Here is a 17,907-nt window from a genome sequence, read left to right as displayed (position 1 = left end):
TCTTTCCTTTGTGATTTTATAGTGTATTTGTCAGAATCGGGTCAAATCCAAGTGGACAATAATTCTGTCCTGTTTGTTTGGCTTGTTTTAATCTGTTTTTATGTGTAAAACTATTCGGGCCCTACCACTTAGGGCAAGTGAGGCAATCAGGCAGGGACAGCTGGGAAGAGGATTTAGTTGCAGGGCCCACTGTCTGTGTCACCTGTCCATTCCCAGTCAGATTTTTTTTTCATCTTTCTGTTCTGGTCTACTGGGAGGGGTCTGCTGTTAAACTACATTACAGAAGAAAGTTAAGTTTGTGTATATTATGTAAAATGAAATTATTGATGGTTATATGGGAATATTTGATGTTTGTAATAGTTTTGATATGTTGGAAGAAGAAAGAATATTAATAAAGATTTAATTAACAAAATGGTCAGAGGACTCAGGTGGTGCATCCTCAGTCACTTGCCAAAGTTTTTTCGATCGCCAATTGAAGATCCTATAGGTCTCATATTGTAAGGTCTCTTAGCAATTTAGCTTTTTCAGTTCTTTTATACCAATATAGGCAAAAATTAAATATTTCTCCAGCAGTGTGTGTCTTCACCTAAGTGCCCCCTCTTTTCAGAAACAGTCATTATCTTCAAATTGGGATGGGTCTTTACAGACTAAGGCCTGGGGCAGCACAGTGGCTTATTGGTTAGCATTACAGCGTTGCAGCGCTGGGGTCCTGGGTTCAAGTCCCAGGGTCAACATCTGCAAAGAGTTTGTATGTTCTCTCCGTGTTTGCGTCGGTTTCCTGCCACACTCCAAAACATACTGGTAGGTTGCATCGATTGTGAGCCCCAAGGGGACAGGGACCGATTTGGCAAACTATATGCAGCGCTGTGTAATCTGTAGGCGCTATATAAATAAAGGAACAGTTACTGAATTGAAGAGATATTCCATTTAAATCCTAACAATCCAAAAAAAACTTCTACAGGTGCCTTAATGTTGTATTTCAAAGCGTTTGTGTTTGATAATTGCAATTCCCTAAATTCCAACACCACCCCCAAGTGATATGGAATCACACAGAGCCCTTATAGCAGGACCTCTTGGTGTGCAGCATTCACAGCGCCAATTACCCTGATGACACCAGCTGTGGATGACAGATGCAAGATGCTAAGAGCTTTCAAAATCATCCCAGTGCTAGTGGCAAGTCTCTGCAGGGGTGTGCTGCAAACATCCAGTAATTACATATCGGGTCGGGCTGGGGGACCTGGGGTCCATCTACTGCTACATCGCATTTGCATTCCTGCCGTTCTGATATAAGAACCGGTCCCAGCAAACATTATTAAAGTGGGTAGGTCAGTAATAGGAATCTACCATCAGTCAGTCCTTTAAGATCTGTCATTTGTTATACAATGATATGAGATCTAGGTGGTGTCATTCAATTACAGATAATTCCAATCAGTAGTTGTAACTGATATTCACTTTTTTTTCTCTGTCTTGATTGGTCCACTTTTAAGTCCGCTAGGGTTTTTTACATGCAATTAGTGCCACCTTGTGATAGTTTTGTGTACAACAAGTTTCAGTTTTCTTGTAAGGCTGCTGTATAGTTTCCTCTCGGGACCATCAGGTTTGCTTGGGTTGAAGCCCTGTTTGGGACACTAAACCACAGATCCATAAGGCGTCAAGTTGGTTTAGTGTCCCATATCGCCGTGACGGGTTCTCTGCAGGTACCATCTAGACATAGTCACAAACATTTTTAGAACTCATTTTCGTTATACGTAACCTTTTTATTATTTGACAGAGAAACTGAAGAAATGTAAAATTCTTGCACAGATGGTTTATAAATAGTTGCGAAGGTAGGTGGCCCCATTATATGCAATAGCTAAATGGTATGTATTGTAACGTCTTATAACAGACTGGTTCTCCGTTGAATTTCTTCCACCAAATTTTGCCGGGAAACGTCAACCTAAAAAGAAAAAATAAATCATTGAGGAAATAAAGCAGAAAGATCTCAACCCTAACAGATGTCACCTACATTGTGTACTGGATATCTGTGGACTCCTTTACTATTGCAAGCAATAAGTATCCAACTCTTGTGAGAGGCCATTTTGATGATCTGGTTGGTTGCCGTTCACAGATTCTCTACTTATTTTCCTTTGCCATTTTTTAATTACAATTCACAGATCACGAAAACACGGGGTCTGTCGGACCGCTTTTTGCTCCATCAGACTAATGGAGCAGACGGCCGCGCTGACCGTTCTGCTCCATTAATCTCTATGGAGCTGACTGAGATCGCAGAGGTTGTTTTGCTGCTCCTCATATGCCATTCTCTTGAGAAGGACCTGCTGTGGGGTCACACGCCAGGCAATAGATTGTCCTTTCAGCCTCCCACACAGTTTGCATCTGTGCCATTTATCTTCTTACCTTTGTGAGTCTAACTCCTTCAGTGTCATTCAGGCTCTATTGGTTTTTGTTTATCTATACATTTATGTGAGCTCAACTCCTTCAGTGTTGCTTTGGCCAGATTGTATTTGGCTATATTGCCTTCACATTATTGTCATATATACTTCTCATTTTGTACCTATTACCTGGCATGCATTTGCCCTCTCAGAAGTACTCATTTTAGATATAAGTTTTATCATTTCTACATTGAATAAAGACTATTCTTACTAAAGCGGTTGTCAAAGACATAAAAAAGGGTGGGATGATGGCTACTTTAAATAAACACAAACCTGCTTCTTCGGATGCAGTGGTGTTGCGAGCCGCGCTCTCTCCGTGCTCCTGTTAACTAAACATTTACTAACCTTTATTAACAGTGGCACAGAGGTTGTGCTCAGACCAGCTTACGGCCCAAAGAGGCTGCAGGCCACCCATCCAGTCCTTGTCCTGGATCAGGCCCCACGATATGGGGACGGGTGTGGCCGGCTGGAAGCTGGTCAGAGCACAGCTTCAATGCCCATGTAAACAAACAGGGGCACGACCCTGAGAGAAAGTGGCATGGGACACAGGTAGGAACCTTGAGACAATTACATGTTTATTTTTTTTAAGCAACCCAGCCCCCCCCCCCTCTGTTTTTTTTTAGATGTCTCGGACAACCTTTTTAAAGCCGATCGATCTAGGTTTATAAAACATTGCTACACCTATCTACAGATGGTATACAACATTGTGCCGCTGCCTGGCTTGCCTTTAGCCGTACATACCTCTTCCCTTGTAGAAACAACTCTTAGCTTCACGACTCCATCCTTGAGTTCCTGCTCCCCAATAATGGCCACTAGAGGAATACCGGTCTCCTCACAGTACTGTAACTGATTCAGTAACTTGGGATTTTTCTTGTACAACATTTCTGCCTGTAGGGATAAAAGTATGAGATACCAAAATCCTGGTTATACCACCAGAAGTGTCCGGATTTTATAGACCAGCAAGGTCCTATTCCTGCCCTTGATTTTCACTTTAGAACATATCATACATCTTCCTCTTCTCCTCCCATTTCTTTTATTTTTAGGGCTTTATGTGATTAGAGGTTTTTTTTTTCTTACACAGAATAATGTCTTTATAAAATAATAATATTCTGATTTGCCAAAATGTTTCTAGAGTATCACAAATGAAAAGAGAGAAGAGACAGGAGGGGCTCCAACATGTGTGAGATCTGATGGGTATAGGGTGTATCGTAACTAGATATAATATATCCTCACCTGATTGTGTTGTGCTGCCGGTACAACATGGGCGAGTCGCAGTGTGAATCCTTGTGGAGAAGATCCAGCAGGGGGAAGACTCGGCATGCACGGAATGACACGGGGAGGCTATTTGGTCTATATACATACGGGGGCAGATTTATGGTACAGTCTAAAAGAAAATCTTTGCTGCCATTCCCAAACAATTACAGCACAAATTTGTCCTTGGTTTTAAAGCACTTAATGAACCATGTAATGAATAGAGGGGGGAGATCTGCCAGTGCACAGTATGTACTACACAGAGCTGTTCGCAGGATACCTATACAGTGTGAACACTGCATAATAAACCAACCACACACACGTGAGGCCACATATTCTCATCTACCTTGATCCCCCCGTTCCAGAGTTCGGCAATAAGTTTCATTCTTTCCTCTAGTAGCTTCTTCTGAGCAGCTGCAACCAGAACCTGTGTCTCCGTCGTCCGAATCTTCTCTTCAGAAGCCTGAAATAAGGATGAGAAACACAATGCATGACCATCACAGAGTCCGAGTACCTGTACAGGATTTACATACAACATTGTACTTATACACAAGGTATACAAAAAGAATGAATGAAAAAATAGGGAACATCTAATCCTACAACTAAGGGGTTTATATTTCTGAAGAGACGTCATTACAAAACGTGGACCTGGGACATAGATAAACTAAAGGGCAAGGTCTATTGTTCACGCCAAGGAGAGTTTCTGTCCAAAACCCTTCTATATTACTTTCTCTTCACATTCCCTGTACAGTTTTCCTTCCCCCATACTCAGTGTAGCCATATTACTAGTCTGACATCTAGGGGTTATTTGCTGTACTTTCCAGATCCTTAGTATCGTATTTTTACAAAAAATCCTTTGATTTTTCTCAGAAATCAAAGGTGCGCCTTATAGTCCAGTGCGCCTTATATATGTACCGTACTTACAGACAGATTCCTTGAACTGTGCACAGGTCTGCCATCTGCTGGTCATTCATCCTTAGAATCAGGTGCGCCTTATAATACAGGGCGCCTTATATATGAACCTAGACGTTTTAGCAGGCATTTATTGATGGTGCACCCGAAAAATACGGTATATAATAAATATATATATATATATATATATATATATATATATATATATATATATATAATATATATATATATATTTTTTTTTTTTTTTTTTTTTTTTAAAGACACTTTTGCACCATTTTCTTGTAAATTCTGTTTTAAAAGCTTTTACTGTGCGCTCCCAATGACAACCCCCCCCCCCCCACCTTTGTTCATTGGGTCAGTGCAATTACAAGGACAGTAAATAAGTATAGGTTTAAAAAAAAAAAAAAATGAAAACCATTTTGCTATGTTCTGAGGCTAATACTGAGCTGTGTAAGGTGCCATTTTTTGCCGAATGTGATGACATTTACACTGATGCTATTTATGGGACTTTACAACATTTTGATCACTTTTTAGGAGTTACAAAATAGGGCCAAGTGTCCTAAACGCCACCATTTTCTGTTACAGGGGTTCTCTGTCAGGCATAACTGTTTTTGGGAAGTGGCAATCCCGAACAAGTTTGCTATAGTTTATTTTTCTAGGAGATCTAGGGAAAATGTGTACTTTAGGGTTTTTTTTTAGACTACCCCTAGGGTACTTTAGCCATAGATTGGTCTTACTGGTCCTACCATATACTTCCATACTACAGTATAGCAGTATATGCGGCTTTTACACTTGATCTGCTACATTGTGCCACCTGAACATTGTAACAGATCTGCAGAAATGACAAGTCTTGGACCCCAGGCTGTTAGTTTGCAGCATAGGGTTAAAGGTCCTCTTTCAGATATTTGCATAGCAATGTGAAATGTTTTTTAATACTGTGTATGGTGTGACTTTGCTGTGAAAAAGAATTACTCACCTCTGCTTTTTGCTCCATAATAGAAAATATTCTCTCAATTCCAATACTAACGCCCACGCATGGAACTTTCCTGCCCTTTGGATCAAACATTCCCACCAAACCATCATAACGTCCTCCTCCGGCCACACTGCCGACACTGACCGCCTCCTCTGCGTGGTCATTCTGCTGCTGCTGTTGTTGTTGTTCCCCTTGATTCTGAACCAAAACAGCTTCATATATGACGCCTGTGTAATAGTCCAACCCCCGAGCCAAGCTGAGGTCAAAAGAGATCTGCAGGGAGAGTCAAAAGGAGACATTAATCCAAGAGTGGCACTTACTCTTTATTAGGGAAATTGTAAATGTAACCCCACCTCCACCCAGAAGTTGTCTATGAGTATGGGAAAGTAGAGTAGAGTAAAACCCTACAAAACAACTAGAGACCACTCACTGACTATTCCATATTGCAGTAGACTGTCTTCATTGCGCATATCGGACTCACAATTACGCAAGTTTTCTAATTTCATTTTTTTTTTTTTTTTTTTTTTTAATTTTCCCCATGTACAGCCCTCATACAGGTCAATTCAGATCCCTTAAACCACAGGTCTAAGGACCCGTAGTTGGTTTAGGGTCACAAATCGACCAGACCGGTCTTCTTTAAAATAATGTTTGCAAGTTGTTTCTCAAAATAAATAGAATTCTGGGTCACTATAAAATATGACCACTAGATGGGATGAGAGTACAGCTCTCCTACCCCATCTAGTGGTCAAATTTTATAGTTTACTTTTATAGGTCTACACCTGCCTTTCTGCTTTCGCTAAGCATTTGCAGTACAATATAATTGTGTGTTATAACTTACCCAGCATTCTGACAGAATCCTCTATGTAGTCCTAAGGGTTGAGCTTTGGTTTGGAAGCATTTAAAAAAACAACATGGGACTTGTTTGTGCTGCAGGCTGCTCAGCTCTTGGCCCCCACCATTGTACTTCTATACAGATCCACCCAACTGCACCTTCACAGAGGTCACAGCCTCTGTACAAGAGCACAAAGGCGGGGACCAAGAGCTGAGCAGTGTGCAGAGAAAACAATTCACATGTTGTGTTTTGAAATGCATCCAAATCAAAGCCCAACTCCTGTGACTACACAGAGGATTCTGTCAGGATACAATGCAAGTTATAACACACAATTATATTGTAAAGTTAGTTTTTTTTCACCTGAACCTGCATCACGGACTAAGTTGCAGCATAAGCTTCGGCTCACAGGCCGGCATATGGTCACTAAAACCACATTCCTCAAAACTCTTGACACAGCTGCACCGAAAAACACTGTTAAATTTGAGGACTAATGTGGGATCCAGAAGGCAAGAGCGTTGCCTGCGAAGCACGCCATGCTGAGATTACTCCACTTTACTAACTAAAGACTGCAGGGAGAATTTATTAGAGCCAACTGTTTTAAACATCACCCTTAATTATCTCCCCGGCCAGCAAATTCCATGCCGTACCTACTAAGAGGCTCCTGTCTCTTAGTAAATGCAAAAAGGATGGTACACTAGTTTCCACCAGGTTTGACTTGTTAAGACCAAGTCAAACCTGGTCTAAAGTTCCAGTAAAGTCTGCACCGTTTTATGGTGGAGAGCTTAGTAAATCTGGCGGGCCATTTCTCCTGACTTTGAAGTTTCCCCTCCTCTACATGCGTTTCTGCTGTGGTGAACGCTATGGCTAACTGTAAAACAGGAAGAGTATAAAGCCATATTCATTGTTAAAGAATTTTTATTATTTTTTTACATTTGAGAACGATGAAGGTCACAACTCACCTTATCAGTAACTCCAAAAAGTTCCAGATACTGAAACAGTGTTTTCATGTCATTCAGCCCGTCTAGTGCCTGCTTGTTCTGCGAGAGCTTAGGATCATTTAAAAGCTTCTCGATGAGATCTAATCCACCTAAAATAACAGGTTACAAATACGAGTTAAAAGGCCACGACCACATTCACAACTGATGACTATTTTTACAGTGAACCTAAACAGATCCCCTTTGTTGGTTTAGAACGAGAAAGCTGTGCATAACATTATATGCAAGAAGCCAATAAAAAACCCTGTGCACCTTCACCAAGGTTTGACGTAGACATCACAGCCCAGGACAATGATGCTTATTCAGGTGGTAATCATTTCTGCCTCATTAAAGGGATTTAAAATTCTAAAATTTCAATCACAATAAAGATCATTTTAACCCTTTACTTTACAATTTTACTCAGTTTCATAGCTTTTTTAGCTCCTATAACTCAGTGATGGTCAGTTTAAGATTCCAGAGTGTGGGCGGGGACTCTCTAAGCAGACACTTTATGATTCCTCTGTGCTATGAGCACCTGTGTGCTGACAATGTGCTCAGATGATCAAGGTTCAGGTTTATATTCACTTTCATTTAGCTTTTGAACATTCATTAGTATCTGACACATAGAAAGAGAGAGAGAGAGAGACGAGCCATATCAGAAACAAGCCATATCAGATGCATTTTACACACTGTCATCACTGCTATATCTCAGCTATACCACACACAGTCAGCTCTTCTATAACTCCTTCTCCTGCTATAAACATCTTATGTGTAGTTTGTAGAGAAAGCCTGTGTACGCTGCTTTCTGGCAGGAAGTGTCTATGTGCAAGCTTGTTTTGTAATTGAGGTGTAAAGGCAAAGAGACTACATCATGCAGACATGAGAAGCTATTTATGAGAAGAATATGCTAGATGCAAAGTACTACAGACTAGGTATAAATTATATATTGATCACTGAAAAAAAAAATTGATTAGTGTAAATGCATCTTAGAAATCTTTAGCACTTTTAATAGATAATAGATTAAATCTTTCCTACAGATGGCCACTAGAGGGAGCAATGCTCTGGATGGAGTCTTGCTTGGGAGGGAGTCCTGCTGCAAAAGATACCTGTACTCACCATTATTTTGGACATATTCCCCAATTTGGTCTGCAGCCTCAGATGCAAGTCCTTTCTCACCAACCATTTCATTCCTCACCTCTTCCCAAGGGGTCTGAAAAGAAGCAATCAATATTGTTAAATTGGGATATCCTATAATACTATGAATAATTATCAATCACTTTGATGGAACAGCAATATCGCAACAGTGAGGGTGGCCCCAGCAATCAGCTGATACAACAGAGTCGAAGCTCTTTGGGATGTGCCGCAGAATTTTAAGTGTCTTCCCGCTGGATTATGAAAAGATCCCTACAGGAGGGAGTAAGAGGAAATCAATGCTGTTCCAGCTCTCTTCCAAGGAGATAAATTGAAATACCAGGCCCAAGCATTACTATATCAGCTGACTGATGCTGGGTGTCATTTGCTCACCTATTTGATGCCAATATATAAAACATAGCTACTTTTATGTTTAGTGTTCACGCAAAAGACAGAATTGGCATATTAATAATAAAATACACAAATACATGCAGATGTTTGAGGCAAAGTATGAATGGCTCTGAGTAAGTGCTGGAGATCTGCTTCACTAAAAGAAGCCACTGAAAGAATACAGCTGCAATTCCCAGAGAGTGATATAAACCTAAAAACATTAGTTTTCACCTTATCCAATTTGTCCACGGAAGAGCAAATGGTGCGAAATTTCACGTCAGGCACTCCACAAACTGCGAACATCCCATCCAAAATTCTCCTGTCATTTACCTGAAAGTATAAATGACACCATCATTCACATCTAATATATTACTGAATGTTGTGATACAAACATTAAAGGGTCAACCAGTATCAGTGTGTTGTGAAGTTCCTTTAATTTCCCAGTGTTGGTGGAGAGTTTATCACTGAAGTCAAGCTCTTCCCGTCTCAGAACGTTCCCTAATGTCCCTGGATGCAGAACCGTCACTTACAGTGAAGGTCTCATTCTAAGGTGGGGGAGAGCTTGACTTCAGTGCTGAGCTCTCTACATCTGTGACTTTATGCAAACAATTTACAGCTCACTTCAAAATTGATTTTCTGGATGATGCCACTATGCTGGGCCAAAAAAGTATTTAAGGCTGAGTGCAATACAGTAGCATTAAAGTGAATCCGATTTGGAAAAAGTAATGTACACAATACAATTTTTTTTCACAGTAGGCTATGGGCATGTGAAGATCTGAATCAAATCTCTATTAAATCTGCATGATGCAGATTTAAAGCAGGTTTTTGCTTGAAATGATGTGAGATCAGGTGAAACGAGAGGTTAAAAAAAAAAAAAAAACCACGCTGTAAAATCTGCAAAACGCAAAATTGCTCATAAAAACTGTGCATATTTAATGCAGATTTACATAAGGATTTTCCACATGACAATCTGCAACATGTGCACCATAGGTGTTAAATTTGCTAAAACAAAGAGGACCTGTCACCCAAAATTTCGGCACTAGGAGCTGCGTATTCACGAGGGGGCGGCGTGGCTATGCGCGGTGACTGCCGCATGACGCGCGACAGTCACCGGCACCCTATGGAGAGAGCGGGGCGGTCCAAGGAAGAGGCAGCGCCTAGTGCCAAAAGTTTGGGTGACAGGTCCTCTTTAAGACCAAAAATGTGATTTCAATTGATGCCAAAAGAAAAACCTTAAAGAGGACCTGTCAGGGCAATTTGGGGCACTAAACCAACCACAGGTCCTTTGCAGACTGGTGGTTTAGTGTCCCAAGTTGCACTTTAGTCCCCAAAATAAAAAACGTTTATACTTTGTTGAAGTGCTCCCTACACCTGTGCAGTCGGGCTGTAACGCCGGCGTACTACACCTCTTCACTGCCCATGTGCAGAGAAATGGATCCGATGCAAAGACAAGGTGTAGTACGCCAGCTTCACAGTGCGAATTCACAGGTGTAGAGAGCACTCGAACAAAGTATAAACGATTTTCATTTTAGGGTCTTGTTAAAGGGGGACTTGGGACGCTAAACCCGCAGTCTATAAGGACCTGTGTGGTGTCCCAAATTTAAGAGGATGAGTGTGAGGGGTATGATGAGGAGGGTGCCAACCAATTTGGGGCAATTGATTATTTATACATATCCTGACAACAGGGTGTTACTAATTGAGATCATGACACTGTAAATTAGGCGCTGCCAGTACCATACTGTGTAGGCATACGCCACTTTATCATTATGAAAAGTAAAAAACTCAGATTACACTATTAGAATTTATCTTAAAACCTTACACCTGTGCCTTTGGATCTAGACCCAATAGGAGGGCAGATAAATAAACCCTTTCTGTGTGTGAGGCATCTACAATAATATAAACCTGCACGGTACATATGTGTGTGGTATCAATGGCTGAAGTCCTGTATGATGTCACCTTACCTTTATTAGGAACTCGCCCAACTCCAGGTCACTGAGGATTTCATGAACAATCTTCAGACACTCCGCATCAGGGATCATGGGGTCATACTGTCCGGCAATGTCAAAGTCCTGGAGGGACATAAGATGAGAAACTAGTCTCTTACATTTTACATTTACATTTTACATTAAATAACCATCAAATGTTATGCTTACATGTCTTTATAGTCTTTTCAACCAGAACTGTGTGAATTATTGTTTAATGTATCTGCAGCATTTGCTATCAGTGTGAATAAAAGGTTATTGGAACATCTTACATTTGTATTCACAAAGGGTGACACCTAAAAATCCATCCCTCTTGCCTCAGTCTAAGATGACCAGGTTCAACGGGGAAAAGAAAAAAGGTTTTCAAACTTGGTGTTTTTGTACCACCCAAATAGGCATTTTTAAGCTAATAGAAAACGAAAAATGATTTCTTCAATAGAGCTGCTTTTATCTATTCTCTATGCGTTGCATTCAAATTCAACCTACGAACCTAATTTGTATGTAACCCAGTGGGGGACTGCCTGTGTAAGTATATACAGTGGGCACAGAAAGTATTCAGACCTTCATATTTGACTCACATGCCTCCCATTTCATTCTGATACACACACACCCCTCTATAATAATAATCATATTTGGATTTGGCCTGTATAATAGTAAATAAGCTTGGCAGGAAATATAATTGATGGCCCATTAGCTTTTCAATCACTTATCAGGGAGCAGTCAGTAACATGCTCTTATCACAACCACTGCTCCCACAGATGTGAATAGGAGCTGCAGCTCCACGTACAGCCCTGACCAGAGATAACGGAGATAACACATCTGGTTCAGTGTTATCAGTGCAGGAGACGGGTGTCCAGCGGATAGACCTTCAATAATAACCCCCAATTAGATACACAAGTACATGATGTCTTTTGACAACTTACACATTGGTAGAACTCCCTGTAGCGGCCTCTGGTCATAGCCGGGTTGTCCCTTCTGTATACTTTAGCAATGTGATAACGCTTAATATTAGTAATCTTGTTCATTGCCAAATAACGGGCAAATGGGACCTGAGGGCATAGTATAGGAAGCAAAAAAACATTTCTGGAAGGGGGACAGGAGAGAAGCTTAACCAAGCAAAATCAAATATAGATTTACGCTGCTAAAAACACAGAAATTTCAGGCTCATGAGAAGCTAAATTTGTCCATTTGGCCGGCAGAATTCCCGCTCCATTGCTGTTCCAGGGCTGTGGTTGTATTACTGGAGACACGAGGGAACCAGGGCCCAACACATCTTTATAAAAGGATACAGTAAGATCATAACGCAGAGACAACAATTCACCCCCCTGGTCTTTCAGGTCATATATCAGCTTAGAGTCTTCTCCATATTTGCCAGTTAATGTTTCCTATTTAAAATTGAAAAAAAAAAAAAAAACACATTCAAAATAAATCTTACATTCTGAACCTGCGGTTGTGTGCGTTTATAGAGGCATGAAACAGATCATTGCTAGAAGATATGGAGGAATAAAACATGAACGTAAGAGAATCATGGATACAACCCTCACCTTCAGCTCAAATACCGGAGTGTCAATGGTCTCAGCACCGTGGCGTTTAAAACAGCTGATAATAGTGTTGAAAACCTTCTCCCGGATTGCCATCTGTTTGGGATTATAATCCCTTGTGCCCTGAGAAGAAAAAAACATATACAATATATATTTATTGTACGCTGGCACGATGACATACATGATGATACAATAGCTGACTTCTTTATGGGCTCTTTCATCAATATTTGGAGTCTGTACATTATGTACTTGCACTCCTTTTCCCTTTGATAGGAGTTAGGCTACATTCACACGATGTATGCCCTCCAGACCGTAGTACGGCGGGCATACCTCGGCGCCGGGGAGATGAGGAGGGGATGAGCACCGCTCACCCTAGCCCCTCTCCATACTAATAAATGGCACCGTATTCCAGAGAAAGATAGGACAAGTCCCATCTTTTTCCCAGCTACGGAACAGTACTGCTCCCGTAGGGCGCCGTGCGCCCATTGCCGTATATACGTCCCCCATATGTTCGTGTGAATGTAGCCTTAGGGCAGTTCCACACCAAACATGATAAGTTAGTGATCACAGTCCGTGCAGAGCCCTGTGTCGCAGGCTGGGAAAATATTGATATATGATGCAAGGAGTCCCTTCTTCCCCACTACAGAACAGCTCCAACAATTATAGTTTTAGTTTGGTGCTGCTGCTTAATGAGTGATGACTATGAGTGATTGTATCACTATGAAGCAAGGAATCCCACTCCATTTCAGTCCATGAAACAGGACACAGCAAGCCTGGACTGACAGTGGCTAGCGGGAAACAGTCCTTGTCCTGTCTAATATCCATGTTATACGAGTGTATACTATTTACAGCTCTGCAGAGGAAACCTGATGACGCGGCACCTTGTGCATGAAGGCGAAGATAAATCTTGTCTTTTTGCAGGCAGCTAGTGAATCAGCATTGTGAATCGCTCTTTTAGCTTGATGTAGACTGTGCCAGGGTCATCTCACCACACACTGGATGTCCGACTCACCATATTACCACGTTAGGCCTCATGCACACAAAGAAAGACTAGCGGCCGGCAAAATATAAGACATAACCTATTTTTCTTTCCATCCATGGCGCGGCGAGACAGTGTTTGCTCACCGCAACGTGACCGTGTGCCATAGATGTCTATGGGAACCTTGACTAGATACTAATATACAGTTTCTAGAGAACATAAGAAAAATGTCCAAAAACACTGGGAAGAGTCATAGCAAGGGATTTATTATCTATAGAAATCATCAGACATTTAGACATTACACACCATCAATGAAAAGTATACTAATGCTGAGCTATTATTCTATCATGTCATTGCCTTCCTCTCACATCCCTTTTCCATATTTAATCCCTTCCAAAACATTTTCTATTTTCCCATCTAAACCTGTATGTGGCTTATTTTACAAAAGTGTATGGAAAATATACAATATATGTTGTTCACCGGGTCACGTGGGACTGCAAATTGCATACGGTTGTGCACACCCGTATGCAAAAATACTGGCAATAGTCACACACAGAACAGCTCCTGTATACAAGTAACACTGATCCCTACCTTAGGCGTTTTGAGAACAAACTTGTGTTTTCCATCCTCTGGTCCCAGCTGTGCCTTTAGCGCCAAGAGTTTTGCCACTTCTTCCGCAATCTAAGAAGAAAGTAAACATTCATACCACAATGTAGAGATACAGCCAGTACATCACACAACATACTAAAGTATAAGCTGAGTTTTTCAGCAATTTTTGTGCTGAAAAAGCCCCTCTAGGCTTATACACAAGTTACATATTTTTCACACTATGAGGGCTCATTCAGACGGGCGTTTTTGAGGTCCGTATTCTATTGGATGATTTTGTGAATGGCATGTGGACCCATTGATTTATATGAGTCTGTTCTTGCAGGGTGTGCCCGTGGATGTAGCAGATCTGAGTGTATGTTAATGAATGCATGTAGATATAGAGATGTGTGTGACAAACAGAATTCTTAATATATTTTTCCTCTTTTGCATGACGAAAACTGGGGTGTCACACAATACATATAAAAAAATAAACTCTCCCGGGGTTGCTGTGTAGTAAGACAAGTAGAGAGGGGTCCATGGGCTCTGCCTGTGCATGCACTATGACACGGTGTTGTCACAAGGACCTCCCTACACGTGCTGCTACAAGGAACCATGAGAGAGAAGAGGAGCTGCAGGGGGCACTGGAGGCAAGTACTGAGTTTATTTTTCTTACATAACAATGGACCCTAGCAGGCTACTGGCTACCTATTATTGGGGGGAGGCTGCGGCAGGGCATTGAATAAGTGAGGGGAGGCTGTGACCAATGCAGTTCCCAACCTCGGCTTATACAGTTTTTGTGTGTTAAAATTAGGTGCATCGGCTTATATTCCAGTATATAAGGTAACAACTTAGTTATTATTGAAAGAAATGATACAGGTATTGTGGCACAGACAGGTAAGATTGTGAGCTATCAGGGTGACTGCCTGTCCGCAGGCCAGGGGATAGGTGACCCTCTCCTGTCACTACCTTTAGGGAGATCATTCCAAATAAACATGAATGAATGGAAGCAGCCATAAAAGTGGTGGCCCGCCTCCATTCACTGCAGCCATCAGTTATATACTGTACACACCCAGAGACATAACAAGGGCTGCTAATACTTTCACTTTCATCTACTCATAAACCAGTATAAGAGATAATGACTGCGACTCCCTGGAGGATGATGTAACCTCACACATTCATTACAGCATCCACTACACTGACTCACTGGGGGTGAAATGTGGGTATACAGTGTATGCCAGGCTCATACAGGGCACAGCAGACACTGGGGGATGGTACTGCTATGTGCCATACAATGAGGGTATAGAGGATACACCATACACTGGGGGTGATAATTCTATGTGTTATGTGGGTATACAGGGTACACCGGGCTCATACAGGGCACACTAGACACTCGGGAATGTTATGGATATGTGGCATACAATGTGGGTATACAGGGTACACCGTACACTGGGGGATGATATGTATATGTGCCATATAATGTGGGTATACAGGGTACAGCAGACACTGGGGGATGATAATGCTATATGTTATGTGGGTATACAGGGTACAGCAGACACTGGGGGATGATATGTATATGTGCCATACAATGTGGTTATACAGGGTACACCGTACACTGGGGGATGATAATGCTATATGTTATGTGGGTATACAGGGCACAGCAGACACTGGGGGATGACATGTATATGTGCCATACAATGTGGGTATACAGGGTACACCGTACACTGGGGGATGATAATGCTATATGTTATGTGGGTATACAGGGCACAGCAGACACTCGGGTATGTTATGGATATGTGCTATACAATGTGGGTATACAGGGTACACCAGGCACTGGGTGATGATAATGGTATGTGCCATACAATGTAGGTATACAGAGTAGACCAGACAGGGGGTCACCATAACCCCCAGCACGTGGATATTGGGGTGCCCACACCTGAGCGGGGACCATACATTCATACTTCTATGAGGTGACATAAGGCCACAGCCTGTGTATGCAGAAGGCACATTATACCCGGTCCTGGCCTCACCTGCTCGGCGCTGGCCTTCTCCTGCTTCAGCCTCCGCACCTTCTCTCCCTGCAGTGTCACCGCCTGCTCCAGCTCCGCTCTATCCGCCATGCTGAGCGCTCACAAGAAGCCGGTGCTGACAGGCGCGCATGCGCGGTGCTGCGGGAAGTGCGGTGACGTCACACCCTGCCCTGTAGTGGTGACACAGATCTCTGCGGCGTCATTAGTGCACAGAGCATTGCGTCACATCAGAGATATAACACGGCGCAGAACTATATAAAGTTTCATCTGAGTTTGATCAGTGAGAACTGACTATTTCCATCAGCTGAAGGGCTGAGCCCTCTTCATACAATAGCGCATTACATGCTGCATGATACACAAACACCCACCAGTAACACCAGAGATGGGTGCTGGCACCTACCTCTGACGTCACCCTGTTAAATCCTGGTATTATATCATGGCTATTGCTGAAGCAACAAGCAAAAATGATGATTAATACTGGCGGAAAATAACGCTCAACTTTCCGAATTTACCCTATTTTGCAACTCATACTAAAATAAAAGGTGATCAAATGGTTGTACTGTCCAAAAAATGGTTCATATCCTGCAAAAAAATGGCACCTTACACAGCTCCAGACCGTACCCCAAAGTATGAAAACGTGATTATGGTCAGAATATAGCAAAGAAAACTTTTTCAAACAAAAGGTTTACATTTTTTTTTTAAATTCTAATAAAACCTATATAAACCTGATAGTCTTGCTCAGATAGGATGTATCATGTGATGTGTAGCATTCAAAGGTGAGTATATATCACCTAACATTTGGGAATCTAATGGTATGGGAAAAGACAAAAGCAGTCCAGCTTCAAGCAGTCTGGCTTTTATTAGTTCAGCTTAAAAACAGTTTACGGTACAGTTCAGACACTTGTATGAGCATAGGGTAACGAGGAGACCATAGATGCCGTTCTAATCTAATGGTATATTTTAGAATATAAAGGGATTGTTCACTCACACAGAACTCATGTGAAAGGGCTTATTTATAGACATGTTTATACTACTCCTCCATACTGTATGTAGTGGGTGTATGTATGGATAATGATATGTTAATCAGGGTTGCCATCTGGAGGGGAATACTGGGACTCCAGTCATGAGCCTGGCCAGAAAGGGGAATGTTCCCACAGATCAATTGCACCACCAGTGGTACAACTGGTTACTACAACCTGTAACATGGAAGACCTGCATCGGCTGCCTGCTCTGAGGAGATATTTATTTATTTTATTTTTTTCCTTTTTGGGTATACCGTGGTGCCCTGTGACTTTGGCTACTATAACTCTTGGCTACTGGAGGGCACTGTAACTCTAAGGGCTTTGTGACTTTTGGATACTATGGTAGCCCTGTGACTATTGGCTACTTGGCGTACTGGCTACTTTGGAGGGGGGTATTTGACTTTTAACTGAGGGCACTGTGCATGCACTCTTACTTTTGTGGGGGTTCTGTTACTTTATTGGCTACTGTGGGGGCCCATGACATGATGTTACATAGGTCTACAATGTGGTGTAGTATTCTAAATTAGGAAACATGTTCAGGGGGGCAGGTAAATTGGGCACAAAATTTACCAGTCAGGGCGACCTAGAATTCCTAGTAGCAGCCCTGATGTTTAGTCGTGTAACTTGAAGCTGTTGGGCCCCAGTGCAAAGTCTGTGCCAGGGCCCCGACTATAATGTATGGTTTATAGAAATAGTCTTCTCATATGGGAAAGTGAGACCTTATGGGCCCCCAAAGCCTCTTGGGCCTGGTTGCAACCGAACCTTCTGCATCCCCTCAAGTTACGCCCCTGTTGATGTTAATATCCTGTTGGGTCATGTTCGCACCTGTCAGGTATGCAGTATATTAGACCACAAGGCTTACATTCAACTTTTTGC

At 41.9% G+C, this 17,907-nt stretch overlaps 1 protein-coding gene across 1 annotated transcript; it reads right to left on the bottom strand.

Annotated features, from left to right (window-relative positions):
• Positions 1 to 1,736: 1,736 nt before the first annotated feature.
• LOC140126364 (histidine--tRNA ligase, cytoplasmic-like) lies at positions 1,737 to 16,203 on the bottom strand. The gene is made up of 13 exons (XM_072145754.1): positions 16,010 to 16,203; positions 13,986 to 14,075; positions 12,419 to 12,538; positions 12,164 to 12,259; positions 11,798 to 11,923; positions 10,854 to 10,961; positions 9,124 to 9,222; positions 8,488 to 8,581; positions 7,357 to 7,484; positions 5,569 to 5,838; positions 4,027 to 4,143; positions 3,171 to 3,317; positions 1,737 to 1,936 (listed from the first exon to the last, which is right to left on the bottom strand). Exons 1-13 carry the CDS (start codon positions 16,097 to 16,099, stop codon positions 1,877 to 1,879), a joined length of 1,545 nt encoding a protein of 514 aa, XP_072001855.1. The 5' UTR covers positions 16,100 to 16,203; the 3' UTR covers positions 1,737 to 1,876.
• Between the last annotated feature and the right edge of the window lie 1,704 nt (positions 16,204 to 17,907).

Source organism: Engystomops pustulosus, chromosome 4, assembly GCF_040894005.1.
Source record: "Engystomops pustulosus chromosome 4, aEngPut4.maternal, whole genome shotgun sequence".
Lineage (NCBI taxonomy): Eukaryota > Metazoa > Chordata > Amphibia > Anura > Leptodactylidae > Engystomops > Engystomops pustulosus.
The sequence above is the reverse complement of the archived record's forward strand: the minus strand, read 5'-3'. Positions and strand labels throughout refer to the sequence as shown.

Coding starts and splice junctions, on each gene's coding strand:
- LOC140126364 (XM_072145754.1), bottom strand. CDS start 16,099: ATGGCGGATAGAGCGGAGCTGGAGCAGGCGGTGACACTGCAGGGAGAG. Junction 10,962..11,797: donor ACAGGGAGTTCTACCAATGT/GTAAGTTGTCAA, acceptor ATGTCCCTCCAG/GACTTTGACATTGCCGGACA. Junction 7,485..8,487: donor GGAATATGTCCAAAATAATG/GTGAGTACAGGT, acceptor CTGTTATTTTAG/GTGGATTAGATCTCATCGAG.